Below are 19,679 nucleotides of genomic sequence, written 5' to 3' on the forward strand. Positions count from 1 at the left end.
CAGTTGGTCAACTTCTTAAAACACAGTCTAACCTACTTTCTATGCCAGACCAAAAGTTTATTTGATGCTGCCCCCTAGTGGTTGAGCATACTATCGCTCACTGAAAAGAAGTTGTATGATTTTCTTTTAAGAAAAACAGTGAGCCAGGAGGGTTGGACTAGTCCCTGACCATTTAGATTTACATTTGTAACTGTTGTGACTCCATGTTTTATTAATTTACTGACATCCTTCAGCAAATATGACATTGGGTAGGACTGCCACAGAGACCGTAGGGAAGCCCCTGTCTTTGGCATCTCAGCCTTCTCCTGGGTATGTTATAGCCAGTGCCCTTGACACGTGTTGTGCCAATCTGTGCTGGATTCAGGACAAACTCTGTTTAGAGAAGCACCCCACCCCCCTGTACTGGAGAAATAGGGGTTTCCTCAGGCCTGCAAAGACTCCTGGAGACTATGTAGGGAGGCAGGACTAATTCCGTTGACACATCGGAAGCTAACTCTGAGGGCATCCTCTGCTGAGGGCACTGCAGCTCTGAGGAGTTCTGCTCCTCTTGGTGATGCTTTCTTCACCAAGGCCGGTCAGCCTCAGCTGTTGGCCAGCTTCTGCGGCCAGGAGGGCCTGATCATAACTAAGCACTCAGCGGATTCCTCGAGCAGACTCTTCCTACTGAGCTAGCTCCTGGGCAGGCACTAACACAGGGTTACAGTCCTAATACTCAGTTCATTAGTCCTGAGCAATGGGGATCCAGGCCAGCACCCCACTAGCCAGTTGAAGCCCAGATGCTTTATTTACACTTTGTGTTTTTGGTTGAATTGTATCTAACACACTAGGGCAAGCCACACAGCCTAGGATGCTCAACCCGTTCTGGGTGGAGGGGTATTCCTCAAGATTCAGAGATGCATCTCTCCTCACCTTTCCTGCAACAGTTCCTGAGTTCTAGAGAAAGGACTTACCTAAATCTTCTCCAAGTCTAATTCTGTTGTGCCTACAGAGACCTTCAAGTAAGTATAGCAGTCTAGTAGTTTTCTTGGTAAGCCATTTATTACTACTAATTTTATCACCAGGCCAGTAGCACAGGCCTGTACTCAGGAGGCTAAGACAGGGAGACCAATATCAATAATATCAAGGCCTGATAGGGGACTAAAGAGTAAATTCAAGGCCAGCCTGGACAATTTACTGAGACCCTCTCTTAAAAAAGAAACAGGGCTGGGTTCTAGCTCAGTGGTAGAGTGCTTGCCTAGCATGTGTGATGTCCTGGGTTCAATTCCTGGCCCTAAAACAAACTCCAAGAGCCTATAATTAAGATCTTTCATTCTGTTCAAAGTGAAGCTTGACCAAGGGGGCTCAGCCCACTGGTGTGTGGTCACACCCACTGGTGTGTGGTCACGCCCACTTGCAGCTCCAGCCCTGGCACTGGGACAGGAGGACCGGAAATTTGACAGCAGCCTGGCCAGTACACTGAGGCTACATGAGAGAAGCTGGGGAGGAGGAGGGAGGGGGCAGAGAGAGGGAGAGGGAGGGAGGAAGTGGGGAAGAGAAGCAGAGAGAAAGGGTTGGGGGGGGTGGGGAGGTGAGAATGGATCTGGGATGAGCTGGGGGATGGGGCTGCATATGACTAAAATATCTCATATGAAATTCTCAAATAAAAATGTTTTTTAAAAGTCTGCATGCTTGAATCTGTACTCTTGAATCTGTACTCACACAAATGTACACGTGTGCACACACATACACATCACACAAAAAGATACAATGAAATGTATTTTTAAAGAGAATATCTATGTTCTATAAAATTTAATTTTTATATTGTCTTTCTATAAAATATACCAGTCTAACCTGTATTCTATAAAGAGTTGTTTGTCTCCAGCTACACTTCTCAAGATGGAAATATCTCCAAGACATACTGCTGAAGAATTTGAGAAAAACTTGCAAGTTGTTGCTAAAGGAAGCAATTATATATATATATATATATATATATATATATATATATATATATATATATATAGAGAGAGAGAGAGAGAGAGAGAGAGAGTTTAAACATTTTTTATTAGATTTATCAATTTCAGTGTTTTGCCAGAATGTATGTGCACCAATTGTGTGCCTGGTGCCCACGGAGGTCAGAAGACATCAGATCCCCAGAACCACAGTTGTGAACCACCATGTGGGTGCTTGGAACTGAGTCTAGGGCCTGTGGAAGAACAAGTGCTTTTAACCTCTGAACTATCTATCCATCCCCCAAAACTATACCCTTAAAAGCAAGTTCTGGAGCAATAGATTTTGTTTCTATTTTTAAATTATCCATATCTGTGCATCCCCGTGGAAAATCTCCAGGCGATGTTTGTCCAACAGCTCACAGTGGTGCCTCCAGGGGATGTGATATTGTGACATATTTGATGCTTGTCCATTTCCCTATAAAGTCCTCAGGATTTCTAAACTGATTTCTTTTTTTCCTGCCTAATGTAGGTGGCCTCAGGTAGCTCCAAGATGAAGGCTGTCCAGTGGACAGACCAAGGCATAATCAGAGGTGGAACTTTCAGTCCCACCCCCAACCTTCAGAGATGTGAAGGGCCAAAAGTCATATTGATCACCAACAGCCAAAGACATAATCAATTACGTCCACCCAATGAAATCGTCATTAAAAATCCAATGAACAGGGTTTGGAGAACCGGGCAGCTGGATACAGGAAATAAATGGACCGTGGCCCAGCAGGACAGTAGTGGAATCTCTGTACCTCTCCCCCACACCACACACATCTCTTCTTCTGCACTATCCCTGGCAATAAGTGGGTGTTTCCCTGAAGCAGCCCAAGGGATGGGCGGGTAGACCCCAATTTATGGCTGGTTGGTCAGAGGCACAGGTAAATCCTGGCAGCTGAAGGGCAGTTATGTGGGACAGTTTTGGATACTCAACCGAGGGGTCTGACAGCACAGGGACGTATCTCAGGACAGAACTGGATCCAGCTGCAGAATCCTATGCTCCCATTGTGTGGTGGGAAAGCCTATACACACCCACTGTCTGAAGTACGTGGAGAGAGTACAGTGGGGGAGACTGAGTCCGAAGCTGCAGCTGAGACTTCTTCCCTAAGGGGAACTCCACCTCGGAAGTTGTCGCCCAGTATTGTTTTCCAGAATGTATTAATTTTACTATAAAGATATGAAGCTAAATATATACATGTACAGTCCCAGGCCTGTCATGAGTGATGCCATTAGATAACATCTAAGAATACAAAGCCTAGGAATGTCTTTGTATACATTTAGCTTCATATTTTGTATTAAAATTAATCTGCTGTGGAATGAAGGATTTGAGAATTCTGTCCTTGCATTGCCCATGTCTTAGGAGGTAAAACCTTCACCTATATATTTTGATGTTGGTTCTTATACCGAACACCTGACCAACAGATACCATGAATTGATGTTTTTAAAATTCCCTCTTCCATTTTTAAATCTTCAAGCTGTGTTTAGCAGTTCTAAATCCGACAGCTTGTGAGTGGGGAAAAGAAACCCGAACAGGCTTTAAATAAGAGAAAGAGAGGAGAAAAAAAATGAGCTCACACTTTCCAGCACTAAATAAAGTAAAAAGTAGAAACACTGTTTCTCTCTTGTAAAGAACTCGAGTGACTCACAGATACACACCGTGAGTTGTACAGGCTAAGAATTCTCCAAAATTTTTATTTCTACAAACAAAACATTTTCAAATGCAACAACAGAGAAAAAGGAAGAGAGGGGCAGGAATGCCAGATGCTGGAGAATCCCACGTGCGGGGCCAGGTCTTGGAACGCACTAGCACCCTTATCCTAGAAATCGCGGACTCAGTTGTAATCGTGCTTGATGTAGAAAATACTCTAGAAAGATTACTTAACTACCAAGTAACAAAGTTTTTTTTTTTCCCCTAGAAACCTCTTTAAAAATCAGTTGGAATTTGGCATTTCAAATTGATGAAAATGGTCTAGAAATGGACCCGATTCTACAGCTTGTCAAAGGAATGAGTCATTAGGATTTATTTTTGGAGGGGGAGAAAAAATAATTTCTCCAATAGTGTCCCAATTCAGTGTTTGGCCTCCTTTCAACCACCAAGCAGGTGCAGCGAATCGGATATTTCCATAGGGAGAAGGACACATCTAAAACTGGTCTCAGAAAATATTTTCCTAGACTATAAAAATACGAAGTGGAATACAAAAATCCCAGCATACGAAGCCAACAGCCCACAGCAGACAAACATCTAGAACACACTTAAAGCTATTTTGTGCCATGATCATGAGTGTCAAGTATTGTAACCGTTTCCTAGGAGCCTTATGACCCGATGTTTATTTCCCCGTGAGTCTGTCACCACGTCAGACAGAGACTCCACTCTGTGTTTCTTGCAGAAGCTACCGAAGGACGTGCTCAAGAACTTGGCATTGAGCTGGCTCTCAAAGTGCCGGAAGGGCAGCGGGAACAGGCTGTTTCTAAAGATCAGGGGTCAGCAAACACAGCCCGTGAGCCAGAGTGGGCTGCCACCTACTTAGTTTGGTCTGTGGAACACAGTCACAGTTTATGTGTCGCCACGTCACCAGAGCACAGCTGTGAAGATGTGACAGAGACGCCGTGTGGCCTTTAGGTCTGCAGAGTCTAAGATACTGACCTTCTGGTCCCTTCACAGAAAGGCTGCCAACCCTGCTTTGAACTCATCACTTTGGGAAAACCTCCACTCAACAAGGTAAGGTAAATATTCCGGGATTAAGAAAATGTTGGCAGGGCTTTGCTGGTTCCATGGCAGGCCCAAACATACATAAGCTTGGATTGGCAACTTTGAGTACTGAATCTGGCGCTGGCATTCTAAGATGCACACAGCTATAATAATGGACCTTTTTTTTTTTTTTTCTCTGTGAACTGGCTATTTTGTACCAAGTAACAAACTGTTGTGTGCTTCCTGTTTGTCCGAAACCACGGGCATGATCGCCCGACTTAATCTGCAGCCATTAGAATTCCACACCATGATTTAGCAACAGACAGAACCAGCAAGAAAACAGCGCTGTGCTAAACACCTTTTAGGCCCCTTCCCCATGACACGCGTCGTAATAATTAGTGCTACTGCCATCCAGGGCTACAAACATATCCCTCTTGACAAAGCGAACCAAGTTCTCAAGAGGACACATGGGTTTGGGAGAATGCTTGTGGAAGTCGTGGCAGAAGGAGGTGTGGAAGGTGACGTCAGCCCCATTATAAAGAATCCGGACAGAATGTTCACTGGGCTTTTGACGGTCTTGCCAGAGCTCAAAGATCAGCCTGGCGGCGAACCTTGGGAACCTGGCTTCCAAAAGCCCCAAGGCACTGAGGACTGGGGACAGAGTGACGTCGTGAGCGGAATAGAGCGTGAACAGCTCGTCCTTCCAGCCTGCAGCAGCACGCTGCATCCGGTTGACCGTCTGATTCAGGATGGGGTGTGCCCCGAGTAGCGAATACCCAAAGTACAGGGGCTTCTCATGCCTCTCGCGCTCATCCTCTATCTGGTGCGTCTTGATCACCTTGAAGTGCTCCATGCCGAGGCAGCCGCTTCTGCTGCAGGGGAAGCTGACGTTGTGGCAGAAGTGGCAGAGCATGGAGTCAATGGGGTTGGCCGCCCGGAGCTGCTTGGTGGGGATGTCCACAATCTTGGCCATCTCCCCGTAGGTCCTCTCTAGCTCACTGTTCTTCAGACGTAGGAGGTACTGCCGTCGCTGCTCCTTCTCCAGATACTGGTTTCTCAGTGGGCAGTAGCAGCTTCCAGAACAGAACAGGGCACTTGGCTGGTGCTTGAAATAAACCTTCTTCCAGTCAAAGTCTGGGAGGAAGCCGTAGAGCAAGGCTAGCCCGCTCTGGAGGGTGCGGCTCTTCCCAGTGGTCTCTAGGTAAAGCTGCTCTGAGGACCAGTCGTTGGGCAGAAGCTTGTGTTTCCTCAGGTAGATGTCCCTCAGCAGCTGGCCATTCTGCAAATGCTGCACGATTCCTACAACACCGGGGGACACAGAATCCTTCTTACTACGAGGTTAGCCAAAGGGCCAAGAAGGACCAGCACCCATCTCTGGTGTGCTGGGGAGCAGTGCAAGTTAAGGGGATGAGGCCTGCTTCCCCCCAGGGAAGGAGAAGTTATGAGAACAGGTTTGTGTCAGCTAGTGTAGGGGTGGGGTGTGGAGGACAGCCTTTGTCACAAGCCTCCCTATCCACAGCCTGTCATTTGCATGTACCCAAGGGCAGGTGGATGCATACTGCCCAGGGACACAGAAGTCCTCAGGCTTCCCATCTACTTACTGTTGAGACACTCTCTCCTTGACGCTGTTTCCATTATAATGCCCAACCGAAGGCCTTCTGTTAACCTCTGCCACGTTCTGTCTGGCCCTGCAGGGACTTTCCGGGCTCATCTAACTAGCTCATTCTCTGCAATTTCAGATATCCAGACAGTAGTTTAAGGAGCAAAAGGAAGACAGTATGTTTATTGTGCTCCTTTTAAATGAAAAAGAAGGAAAAGCAAGAATGTGCATTCACAGTTGCTTGCATTGTGCATAAAGCAGCTTTGGATGAACGTAGGAGAAGCCAGTGGGGATTGCTTCCAGAGGAGGGCACAGAAGGGAGACGGGTGGGAAGTGGGTAGAAGCAAGACCTACATTCCCTTTAATACTGCCTTGGCTTTGGACCACTGGAGGACAACAATGAGCGAATTTTTTTAAGAAATGAGAAAGCTTTATCTGTAAGCAGGAAAGGGAAACTCAAAAGAAAAAAAGCAGGCTCGCCCTCCAGCTTGAGGGAAACGCCATCTCAGCAGGGGGTGGGAATCCTTTGAGGACGTGAGCGACCCACAGGCAGTGTGACCAGTTATGTCATTTTTGTTCAGGTGTCCAAACAGTTTGGAGAGTTCCATCCCCAGACGGGGCAGGCACTTTTACCTGATGGGCTATCTTGTCTACCTCCCGATACAGTCCTATGCAATGATGGGCAGGGAAGCGTGGATTCACTAACATACCACCACATGTGCACGGAAGGAGAGGTTAGCGTTCAGGGTCTGCTTCTTTTTAAATACTTTTTTTCAAAAAAATTATTCCTATTTTATATGTTCGTATTTACCTGCATGTATGTATGTGCACCGTTTGTGTGACTGATGTCAAAGGGAGTCAGAAGAACGTGTCGGATCCCCTGGAACTGGAGTGGTAGATGGTTGGGAGCCTGCATGTGGGTTCTGGAAACTGAACCTAGGTCCCCTGCAAGAGCAGTCAGTGCTCTTAACCTGTGAGCCACCACCCCGGCCCTAGTCTGTTTCTTAGGCAGGACTGTGGTACTTTCTTCCGATTTACAGTCTTTTATAATTTATACTCATGAACATGGATGCTTCTGTAGCAAGAAAGCTTACTTTCTTTTTTATTTTGTGTGCACATGTGTGCGCACGTGCACCAGCCACAGTGTGCGCATGGAGGTCAGAAGACAGCCTGCAGGAGCTGGTCCTCTTCCTTCCACCATGGGGGACCCAGGGACTGAAGGCAAGCCACCAGGGTTGGCAGTGGACCCACTCACCCTGACAGCCATCTAGCCTGTAAAGTTATTTCTAATTTGAAGAAAGCAGATGTTTCATTAGATGCCTTAGGGACTCTGAGTTCCTTGAGGTGTCAGCCCATAGGAGATAGAGCAGAGGACTGACCTCTCCCTCAGGCACTGAAGTTCCAGCATTATTGTGCAATGTTAAATGCATCAAATGCTGTTAAAATTGTTTAGTTCTGTGTTGAGTTTTTGTTAAGTTTTTATTAAGTTTGTTCTAAACATTATTTTAATGCTCTCTGTGAATGATTACAAATCGGGACCAGGCTGTCTGATAGGCTCTTCCTCTGTGCCTGGCAGCCTTGAGCAGGGAACTGCCAGCCAAGCACCCCCTTCCCAGTGACTGGCCAGATGGCCCTCATGGCAGCCTGGCTGCTTTGGACACTGTACAGTCGCCCTGAAGACACTCCAGCGGCTTCAGAGGACCACTACAAACACAGCCTGAGGACAGTCTGCTCCAGCCTTGGAAAGCAGTATTCTAAGCAAGACAACCCCGCAGCCATTTTCTCAGGGGAGAGGGGCTTTTCTCGGTGGCTCAGGAGAAGGCCTGTGACTGGTGCAAATAGTCCTTATTTGTGTGTTTGGGGAGGGGGTGGGGCTAGAATTAGTGCATTGCCATACCCCTTTGCTGGCTGTTCAGCTTGATTTTCTAGTCAGCTGGGGCGGCCCCTTTGTGCTGCAACATTAGGCTGAGGCAAATGCCTCTCAACAGTCTTCCCACGTCTACTTGGACTTTAGTGGTGCAGAAGGAGCAGCAGCAGTGGCCGAGGTGGCAGCTGAGGGACAACAGCCGAGGAACAGGGAGCAGGTAAGAGAGGGTGGAGGGCTAAAGAGGCAGACTGTGAGAGCCATGGGCTAGGAACCGTGGGCGGAGGCTGATGGGAAGTTTCAGGGAGCCGCCAAAGCTTAAGGGCCTAGGGTTTCAGACACCCCAGGCATGACGGCTGTAACACTGTCACTGTAGGGCGGGAGTCCTAGCACCCCAAGTGGTTTGTGGGTTCTAACACTGGAAGACATTATTTGCAGCTGCTCTGTCTGTCTGCTGCTGCTGCTGCTGCTGCTGCTGCTGCTGCTGGAAGCCGAGGACTACAGTGCCCGCCAAGCGCTGGGACAGTGAGAGATTAAGCCCACCGCAGTACGTTCTTAGTTTTTAAGGCTTTGGGATAAAAACAGCTGTGTTTGCCACACCAGTCCATGGGCTCTGGGCACTGAGGGCCCAGGACTACCAGCCCTGGAAAAGCTTCCCACCTACTCACGACTTTTATCCATCTGGGGGTTGCCAGGCCCCTACACGGCTAACTGGTAATGTGCCTGTCTTCCCTGTGTCCACCACACGTTACTTATCCTCTCCTAATGTTCACGAACAAACAGAGGGGTAGGGGTGGGGGAGACAGTGACCAGGTGGTGCACTTACCTGTCTGCGTGAGCTCTCCCATCTCACACAGAGGATGGTTAGGGTAAAGAGGCAGGGAATTTAAGGGGCTTTCAAAAGAGGCTCCGGATCCTTTTGACATGTGACTAACGAAAGCTTCCAGTTTAGGGTGATAGGGTTTCCTAAAGGGATGACAACACAGAGAAGCAGTGGTTAGAACACTCCGAAGCTTCAACATGTATAACCCGTGTGTGTCATGGCCTCCACTGTCCACAGGAACAGGTTCCGGGGCTCAGGAACTTTAAAGTTCCAGTTTCAGGGCCAGACACATGGTTCAGTGGGTAAGCGTAGTGGCTGCTCTTCCAGAGGATCTGGGTTTGATTGCCAGCACCCATGTGGCAGCTCACAATCATCTGTGACTCCAGTCCCAGGGGATCCATGACCTCTTCTGGGCTCTATGGCGCACAGGCATACACGCACGCAGAATACCCAAAATAAATAAAAATAAAGGAAAAGACTTTTTTTCCCTAAAGGTTACAATTTCATTCTGACTTGACCATGGGTACCTATCGACACAATGGAGGTCAGCTTGAGTCCCCAACCTCTGCTGAATACAACTCCCTGGGATTTGGCGTTGCCCTCCACCAGCATGCCCCACATCCCATTGTTCTGGGTCACATGACCCAGAAGCTGCCCTGGTTTCTTCCTTTCCTACCCTGACACGTGCCCAGTCTTGTAGCTTCCCCTTCTACTGTTTCTTTATCTTTTCTCCATCCTCACACAGCCACTCCCAGGGTTCTGACCTTAGACGGCCTTGCCTGGACGGCTGTGGGACCCTTACTGGCCTTCCTCAGTTTAGCCTTTTCATGTCGCCACCTTCTGGGAAGGACTGTGCACTGCTGGTCACTTCGCTTTGGGCGCCCTCACAGAGACCCCCTTCCTTCTGCCATGGTGCTCTGGCCACACAGAGCCGGCCACCTTCCTTTCCCCCAGCAGACAACACACTCCTTCTTTCCCATCTCCACCCCCTTTTATATATCCTCCTGGGAGATGTGCCTAATCTTTACTGCTTCTAACCTCTGGAAAAATCTCTTAGAAAACCATTAACTGAACAAGATAACCAATGCCTATCTCTACAGCCCTTTACAGATCACTATGCATTTTGCACGTAAAATATCTCACTGAATGTGAGGTGGTAATAAATGCCTAGCAAAGCTGATGAGATCTGAGGGTATCTGTCTGCTTCTCTCATGTATGGTAAAGACAAGCACACTTTATATATCCCATCACTAATAGACCATTTTCCTAGATAATGATAGGACCTATCAGTAGCACACCTTTTCTCTGTATAACTTAATGACCTGTGAATACACACACCTTTTCTCTGAATAGTAAAACGGCCCACGAGTGTGTCTACATTTTCCAGCTGCACAGACATGGACAGACAGGGCCACTGGCAAGAAAACTGCATGCCAACTGGCATGAAGGCAGCAGATAAACTGTTCTCACAGCCAACCCCCGTTGTCTGAAAGCCCAATTAACTTTGGAAATATTTTAAAAACGGATGCCAAGATGGATTTACATCGTTCAAAAGCAGAAAGCTGAAAAAAATAATCCATCTTTTAAAAACAATGTTTTAAAATTCGAGTTTGCTAATCTAGACATGCAGTGGAGTCTAACAGAGCCCCGGGAGAGCTGCAGGGAATTGTCTCTCGTAAAACAGAGCATATTTTATTCTGCCTGAGGCTGAGCACATAAATGTTTATAAACTAGGAAATAAAATGTCCAGACCCACAACACGGCTGTCAACACGAATCCACATCAACAACGGCTATCCATCAACGCGGCTCAAGTCTCCTGTCCTGGGCCATTATTTCAGGTTGGTGACTTCTGAGGCTCTGAAAACACTTGGCTGCCAATTTTAGAAATGGATTTTCACTACTGAATGTGTTTGCTGAGATGTTCCAGTTCCCGGGGCATCTGACTGTTTAATGACGCTGTGCTATCTAATGGTATTCACTACAACTTCCTTTTATTCCCCCTAGGTTGCAGCATTGGAAATTGCACCCTGAGCCCTGACTATGCTAAACACGTCGCCCATGCTGGCTCTACCACCAAATCACACCCCAGCCCCTTCGTTACAACTTTTTTCACAGAAAATAAAAATGAAGATTCATGGAAGAAAAACATTTACAGGACAGATAACTAATGGCTGTATCTTTTCCATAGTAGGAGGACTAGGTAGCTGAGTCTTTGGGACCTGACCTGAATCCCACTGCTCAGGCCTGCATGCCTCATCCCTAGCTTCATCCCTATAGCCCGGAGTTTATCTGGTAGATGCTCCAAAGACATGTGGGAATGAATTCAACTGTGACATGTTCCCTTCTTAGATGTATTGTGAAAATACCATGCCCACATCTTCCTTAACCCAGAATAATGAATATTATGTCACCATAGCAGTTATTAAAATATTAAAATATGGGAATATTAAAAACAAAGGCTGGTGTGAGGTGAGGCTATAGTTACACATCAAATTCCATTATTTCTTCTTTTTTATTTTTTATTATCTTTTTTAAAGATTTATTTATTTATTATGTATACAACATTCTGCCTCCATGTATGGCTGAACACCAGGAGAGGGCACCAGATCTCATTATAGATGGCTGTGAGCCATCATGTGGTTGCTGGGAATTGAACTCAGGACCTCTTGAAGAACAGCCAGTGTTTTTTTTTGTTTGTTTGTTTGTTTGTTTGTTTTTTGTTTTTTGAGACAGGGTTTCTCTGTGTAGCTTTGCGCCTTTCCTGGAACTCGCTTTGGAGACCAGGCTGGCCTCGAACTCACAGAAATCTGACTGCCTCTGCCTCCCAAGTGCTGGGATTAAAGGCATGCGCCACCACCGCCCGGCTCAGCCAGTGTTTTTAACCTCTGAGCCATCTCTCCAGCCCCTATTATTTCTTCCTGGAAACTTGTTCAGCATCCACTCCCAGGTTTCAGCACCTTCCTGCTCGGTTCTTTCCTCTGGCAGCTGATTAGATACAGCAGCAGCCCGGGTTAGCTATGGAGACATCTAGAGAGTAGAAGAAGCAACAACCTAGAAGGAACCTCCCCTGGAATGGCTAGATGGGGCTGGGTGTCGGGAGTCTACCTTCACATAAGGAAGAGGTAGATGTTTAGGGTGAGGCACCTTTGAGTCTCTCCGTTACAATGCCTGGACTTGCCCTGACTACCCGAGGATGTATTTCTCCTCAGCATAACTCATATGATGGTGGCCTCCTTGGGAATCTGCTTTCGTGCTGACAACTGAGACAATAAAAAATATTACTTCAAGTTCTTACTCTTTTCTTATACACGTTTATATGCACCGTTCAAGTATACTTGTCCTACAGTGCTCAAGGCAGAATCCTGTGGTCAACCACACACAAGAGAAAACAGACTGTTTCAGCTGTGATCTGGGTTCTGCGGGCATGGTTACCTAAGCCAAGACACCAACGCTACTATTAGACAGCATCATTTGAAACGCTCACCTGGCTGGGAACCAGAAGGAATTCATACCCCATCTAAAAATGTAAGCCTACTAAAGAATGAATGGTTTCCAATGTCAACAAAACAAGCTTATAAAAAGATAAGCCCGGTGTACTTTCTTCGGGGCACTTTTCTGGGTCTTCCTGTGTAACTTGATATGACCAACTGTCTGCTTTCCTCATGCCACAGGTTCAGCCTGAGCCCATTCTAGTCTCATCTGCTGCCCACATGCTAAAGATGCTCAAATAAACCAGCATGCCAATGCCCCAAGCCCAAACCAGACAGCCCTGCCCAGCAGACATTCCTCTGTGCATCTGGGGGAAGCTCAGAGGCAATGCTGGAGCCAGGGCCATAACTTCTCTCCAGCGTCCTTGGCTCCTGGGAGGGTCAGCACCATCAGTGATGTGCCTCCTCTTTATCATCCCACCTAACCCGTCATGTAGCCCACCCATCCCGCCTGACCTTCTCCATGGTCACCCCTCCATCTCTGATGCCATTCTCTGCCAAGTTCTCATTTAATAACAAATACTTGTCCTTGGTACTTGGGTGGTAACAGGGATACACACACACACACACACACACACACACACACACACACACACACACACACACACACTGAATGGGAATATCAGATGCTATGGCAAAAGAAGGTAGGAGAGGAGGCCAGAGAGGGGGAGGAGCACCCTGCCATTTTAAGTGTTTTGAGCAGAACTTACAGAGGTGACGACTGAGCCAATGGGAAATGGCTATAAGGCTGTCTGTGTAAGCGTCTCCGGGAGAGAGGAGACAGTCGGGCAGCAGTGTGCCCAAGCAGGGAAAGTAAGCTGGAAGCAGTACACCCAAGGGTGAGGAGAGTGGCTTCCCTTCTCATCTCTTCCCTACTTGTGGTAGTCTGAATGAAAATGGCCCCCACAGACCCAGAGGAGTGGGTCTAGTAGGAGGTATGGCCTTGTTGGAGTAGGTGTGGCCTTGTTGGAGTAGGTGTGGCCTTGTTGGAGGAAGTGAGTCACTGGAGGAGGGCTTTGAGGTTTCAGAAGCTCAAGCCAGGCCTAGTGGCTCACTCTTTCTTCCTGTTGCCTGCTGATCCAGATGTAGAACTCTTGGCTCCTTCTCCAGCACCATGTCTGCCTGCATGCTGCCATGCACACCATGATGATAATAGACTAAACCTCTGAACTTGTAAGCCAGCCCCAGTTAAATGTTTTCCTGATGAAGAGCTGCTGTGGTCATGGTGTCTCTTCACACCACACAGCAATAGAAACCCTAACTAAGACACCACCCTAAGCTGAGTTGCATTGCTCAAACAAAGCCTCTTCCATTCTAGTTTTCCTTCTTCTCTGCTAAAATGGTCACCTGTGCTGGCTTGCACTTGCTGAGGACTGACCCAGCACCAGATGAGACCTGGCATCCCAGATGTAAGTGGCTCCCTGAGGGCAGGACAGCCCACCTGCTGTGATACCTCAGCCACTCACTCACTCTGTCACTTCTGCCATCCAGTGACATCCCCTACGATGGACCAGAGTAATGGGTACCTTCCAGGCCTACTGCCTAGTGGGAAACCACCAAATTACCAACTTATCGGCCAAAGCAGCAGCTGGGAAGGCAGTCCACACTGCTGGGGCCCAGAGCAGGTCCACACACTGCACGCCTGCTCACTCCTCCTCTAAGCACACGTTTGCAGTGATAAGCCAACTCTTGCTGTGTTTAAAGATGGGATTAATTAAACCACGTTAAGTGCAGTGGTGACTCCTTTTATCTGAGGGAGGTGCTGGTAGCCACAGATAGCCCGGACCCCTGCCTCTCTGGTGCTCTTTCCTGTGCAAACAACAGCCACAACAAGGCTTCATTTCTAAGCCAGGCATGGTGAGGGATTGCATGCCCAATGAGAAGACAGAGCACGTTCCACAACACGCTGCAATTACGTGCATGGAGTTTTCCACTTGCTGTGGCTAGACTTCTGAACTAGAGGCGGCTGAGTCGGAGGGGAGGTCAGATGAGGAGGAGGGCCGCTCTAGCTAAACATGCACTGTGCCTCTTCCATAAAGGACTTAGGACAGCGGGCAGATGAACACCAGGAGAAGGGAGGAGGCTGCATGGCGGCAGCTCCCGGGGACTGAAACGGCTCTGGAGGCAATGCCATGTCTCCGTGGATGGAGCTTCTGTGTGGACGAGGCCACTGGGCGTGGCTTTATTTAGACACGTAAGGTTGATAAAGGAAGGGAGGACTGTCCCTTGTCCCAGGATGGAGTGCCGTGAGTGGGAAAGTGATCTGCCCAATGCCAAACAGGTCGCAAAGGGATACAACGGTCAAGGCTCAAATCTGTCACCCAGAGGCTGGTGACAGGAACATACAACTGGCAATGTGTCCTGTGATCCCCCACAGAGGTTATGAATTTATTCTGCAGCTACCAAGGCCAAAAGCTGTCATCGGACGGGCTGTGGGCTGGGCTCGGTGATTTGGGAGCAGTCAGGCCTAGGGATGGCAGAGTCAAACCCTCTTAGGGACAAGCTGCAGGGTGGCCCCAGGGGGTGCTGGTAACAGGCCCCTTCTTTGGGGACAGCCATAGTGACTTTCTAGTCAACTGGTCTGAGCTGAAGCATGTGACCGTCCACAAAGCCCCGAGCCTCTGCTGAACCCACCTAGCGCAGAGGCCCAGCGGCCCACCTGTCCCCGGGCTGTTCCAAGGGCTGGCATCCAGCGGGTCCATGAGAGCAGAGCTGCACCAGCTGTAAACACCACACCACCCTCCCGAACCCAACGGGACAGAGGGATTCCTCTGAGTTGCCTTCCCTGCTCTGCGGCCCACAGGGTTAAAGCGCGGCGTTAACAAGCAGGCTCCATCACTGCCCAGCCCTAAGCCAGCGGGGATGGCTTCTAAACTCGACGTCCCTTGCCTGTTCTGACACCTTCCCTGTATGCCCCCAGCCCTCTGCAGTGAGAGCTGGGCACTGCCAGGTCCCCATACAGCCACAGACCCACCCCAGTGTTCCACACATAGGACGGGGGGGGGGGGTGTGCTTCCTGGAAGAAGGATGTCTTAGTCTTAGTTAGGGTTTTATTGCCATGAAGAGACACCATGACCATGGTAACTCTTACAAATGAAAGCATTTAACTGAGGTGCTGGCTTACTGTTTCAGAGGTTCAGTCCATTATCGTCATGGTGGGACATGGTGGCATGCAGACAGATGTGGGGCTGGAGCAACAGGAAGTGAACTGAGATACTGGGCGTGGCTTGAGCACATATGAGACCTTAAAGCCCGCCCCCACAGTGACACACTTCCTCCAACAAGGTCACACCTCCTAATAGTGCCACTCCCTTTGGGGGCCATTTTCTTTCAAAATGGAACCTCTGAGGAGGTCTTGAAGACACTGTGGAGGTGGGATGGATGAACAGGGAGGGATAAGTACAGGAGGGAGGCCCAGCCAGCACAAGCCATGAAGGGCGTAGGGGCTACAAGAAGTAGGGTGCTGGGGAGCAGAGAATCTTAGTGGAAGGTCTAAACACCAGGCTGAGTGAGGGCTTAGTCCGGAAGGGGAGTGTCCCCTAACAGGTGACCCTAGGCACACAGCTTGTTTACTCAACGCAGCAGAGAGGACACGGATCCCCAGACTGCAGCACCGTGGTCTCTAGCTTGAGAGAAAAGAATGCACAAACCCCCACGGCCTTTCTACCTAAATACTTCTTATCCCCCAAACTCCAGCCCATAAAGAGACAGGACATCTAGAGTTACCTGAAACCCCCCAAATCCATGTCTTCAGAGAACAGCCCTGGCTGCAGGAAGCAATCCATGGTGCCGCCGGACTGGTCCTGCCTAGGCAGGCTGGCACCCCAGGACCATTCCATCAAAATAGCGTCTTCCCCACTGGGTACTTCCCTAGGTGTCCTGGTCTCAGTAAGGATGGACGCTATGTGCCCCCAGACACACTGGCTATGGCCAAGCCATCATTTATTGCTAACTGTGCTAATTTCCATACACGCAATTTCCATTCTCTGTTCAATTATTTTTCATCCTAAGGGCTTTCAACTATGACAGCGCTGTCTCTAATGCTGTGAAAAATGAAGAGGCTGACATACTACCTATCCTACATTCACGGCCTTCGCAGCTGTGAGGACTCCCTCCTGTGAATCGTCCCACTCCTCACCCCACCCCTGCGTGGTGAGCATCACCCTTTCCATTTCAGAGGTGGGAGGGAGGCTGAGCCCCAGGAGACTAAGGGACTTGCCTGCCGCCTCCATGAAACAGTTCTGGGATGGATGACTCCTAACCCAGTGCTCACCATATCTTATCTTCCCTAAACTGACCAACACAAGAGACCGACCTGGGCTCAGTGTATTTTCTGAGGTGCCTGGGGTGCCCTCCCCAGTTCAGACACTCCCTCCTGCAGGGAGGAGGGAGGCTCCGAAGAGTCAGGAAGCCAAATGAAACTTACAAGGCATACAAACTTAAGACTCAGAAAGTGACATGACTCACAAGGCCCCATCCTGAGGTTTGAACAGCAGTAAATAACCACTGGGGGGCGAGGGGGGAGGAAGTGTGTCGGAGCTGTCTGCATGTTGTACTGGGGGCCACAGGAATGAAGCTTTCTGAGTCGCCACCCATGCTGGGGTGGGTGGGCTTTTCAGTGAGGTAGATGCCTTTGAATCACCCGTGATCCTCTAAGTAACCCCAATAAAATCACTGGCTCACAAAGCTGGATTTGGGTGGAGTCTTTTTTTTTTTTTTTAATCTGTCCTCAGTGCCCTGTCTGGGTTGAACAGAGGTTTGTTCGTGTCTCCCAGAGGAGTCACACAACAGCATGACATGCAAGATGGCGACTACTTTGAACAGTTCGTACTCACCAAAGCACAGTTCACTCCTCCCTCCCATAATGCTCTGCTGTACAGAACACAGCAGAGTGCTCGAACCTGACTCTTATAAAAAGTGCAATTTACCTGCTGGCCACTAGAGTGCAGTCAATTTCTGGTCGCTTTGTTTTGGGAATGGCATACAGTGGGTACCTGTCCCCATGGCGAATGAACACGTGAACCGAGACCAGCTTATAATGATGCGGAGCGTGACCTGTGAGGGAGACACATCTTCCAGTTACCACACAACACACAACAGTGTTTTAGCAAGGGTGGCTCATGCCCAGGCTCAGGGACTGAGGAGCTGGTATCTAAGGCAACCCAGAAATGGCAGAACTGCTTCTGAGGGGCCTGAACTGGAGGAAGGGCTACTGTGCTGGGTGGGCGGGTGAAGCTAAAAACCCTTAAAGACGGGAGAGGTTCATGAGAGGGCTTGACATACCCCAGAGCCCCCAAAGTAACCGGCTGAAGGCCGGTGAGATCTGGTGAGATGTGCACATGACTGACGACTAATGTCTCATACACAGAGACTGGGGGAGGCCTACAAAAATTCTAGCAACAGACTTCTGCTCTCAAACCTCAGGAAACACAGCAGGACACAAATACGTGCATCCCACACCACCCTTTGATACACTTGAAGTGAAACTTGATGGGGACACTATTTCACACTCCTTTAGGGCAACGCTAGGTCCTGTGGACATACTAAGTATATTGTGGATTTACACTGAGAAGCTGAGTCGCCAAGGGGACAGGCCAGCTTCAACCCATCTGCCTTGCCCACATCTCACCCGAGACCAGTCACCTCCACTACTCAGTAGAGTACGCTAAAACCTAGGAGCCCGTCCCTGGGCACGGCATAGTGGCTGCTGCAGGATTTCAGCCTAAGCTGGCCAGCTTCTTGTAACTGCATGATGCTGCTTAGAGAACTTAGTCCCCAGGACGTCTACTTGGGTACAGAGGCCCAGGCTTCCACAGCAGGTCTACCTTCCATGCTGCGCTCGGCCACACTCGGAATGTTGCAGTACAGAAGAGCTTCATAAATGGGGTCTACCGTGGGGGGCTCCGTCACTGGGTCAGGCATGATCCTCTTCCGACTCTTGCTGCTTCCTCCATTCTTGGTTGTGGACACTGGGATCAGGTGGACTGCAAGGAAAGAAGACTAGATAAAGCGGATGCTGCGTCAGCTGCCATGGCCCAAGGAGGGCTGAATGCCACGGCAAGCATTCTCTCCTTCAGTTAGGGCTGACCTTAGTGGAACAAGAAGCCAGCCTCCTGCTCCAGAAGGGCACCTGGGACTTCCTGAATAACAGACCTCCCTCAGTGTAGGCGAGAAGAACTTACTCCCCATTCTCAAGTTCCCGGAACTAAAAGTGCTTGAGGACACAGCCCCTCTTCTCAATAAGCTTTCAGCTAGCTCCTGTAACTGTATCAAGGGGGGAAATCATTGTCCACTGGCGCCTGTTAAGTGCTAAAGGTGTGTGTGTGTGTGTGTGTGTGTGAGAGAGAGAGAGAGAGAGAGAGAGAGAGAGAGAGAGAGAGAGAGAGAGAGAGAGAGAGAGAGAGAGAGACCTCGATTAATATCATCCGATCGCACTCTGTGGTCCCTAGAGCCCTATCTCGGCAATCTGCTCACCAGTCCTCATGAGATTACTTCACAGAGGAGAGCCTGAGCCTACGGCACACGTGTGCAGTGAATAAACTCGTTCTCATTTGTCTGCCTGGGCTGGCTCTCCCCACCAAGCGCAGGTCATGTAATATGCAATGGATTGTCTATCTGGCATCCATCTTTCTATCAGTGAGCCCTAAGCCCCATGGGAGACGACTGGCTGAGCTGACAGCACTCCTGTCCCTTGGCAGGGTGGACATATGGCCAGAACCAGTGAAGGTGATGACAGAGGAACCATAATCCTCTTCCTTGTGGGCTAGAGAGGCTCTCCCCGTTCTTTGAATGGCAGGCTGGGGCTACCCAGCCATCTGTCTGTCTTTCCACGGACAGCCTGTCTGAGTAGTTCCCAGTCCTTCCATGATGGGGCAATGTTTCTGCCGTTTCACAGCTTCACAGCAGCAGTCATGTTTTCATCTATTAGTGAAGGGCATGCTTGTAGGCGAGGGGGCCTGCAAGTCTAGTTGACTTCTAAGAGGCTTACCAACCACCACAAAAATAATAAAAACATATTTACTTATATTTATGTAGACACACATACCCAAACAATAGCTGAAACAGAGACTAACCACTAGCTTAAATTCTCTAATTTCTTCTACGTAAATATCTAAAATTTCCCCTTGCCAAACATATGTTATTAGCAAAGACAAAGACAGTGAATACACTTACAGAAAGACATTTGCAACATACATAACAGACAAGTGACTGATACTCCAAGTACAGAAGGGCACTACAGCCG

The 19,679-nt window shown here is 48.8% G+C and overlaps 1 protein-coding gene across 6 annotated transcripts in view; it reads right to left on the minus strand.

The window, feature by feature from the left end:
• Positions 1-3,642: 3,642 nt before the first annotated feature.
• The window catches only part of Pxylp1 (2-phosphoxylose phosphatase 1), a 67,325-nt gene continuing 51,288 nt past the window's right edge, over positions 3,643-19,679 (minus strand). For all 6 annotated transcript variants that reach the window (XM_006975160.4, XM_042281461.2, XM_042281462.2 and 3 more), the window contains 4 exons: positions 18,262-18,420; positions 17,365-17,491; positions 8,950-9,089; positions 3,643-5,958 (listed from right to left, as the gene is read on the minus strand). In XM_006975160.4, the coding sequence (XP_006975222.2) occupies positions 5,021-5,958; positions 8,950-9,089; positions 17,365-17,491; positions 18,262-18,420 (1,364 nt within the window). In that variant the 3' untranslated portion in view covers positions 3,643-5,020. The remainder of the gene's footprint in view (positions 5,959-8,949; positions 9,090-17,364; positions 17,492-18,261; positions 18,421-19,679) is intronic.

This window comes from Peromyscus maniculatus, chromosome 7 (assembly GCF_049852395.1).
Source record: "Peromyscus maniculatus bairdii isolate BWxNUB_F1_BW_parent chromosome 7, HU_Pman_BW_mat_3.1, whole genome shotgun sequence".
NCBI classification, from domain to species: Eukaryota; Metazoa; Chordata; class Mammalia; order Rodentia; family Cricetidae; genus Peromyscus; species Peromyscus maniculatus.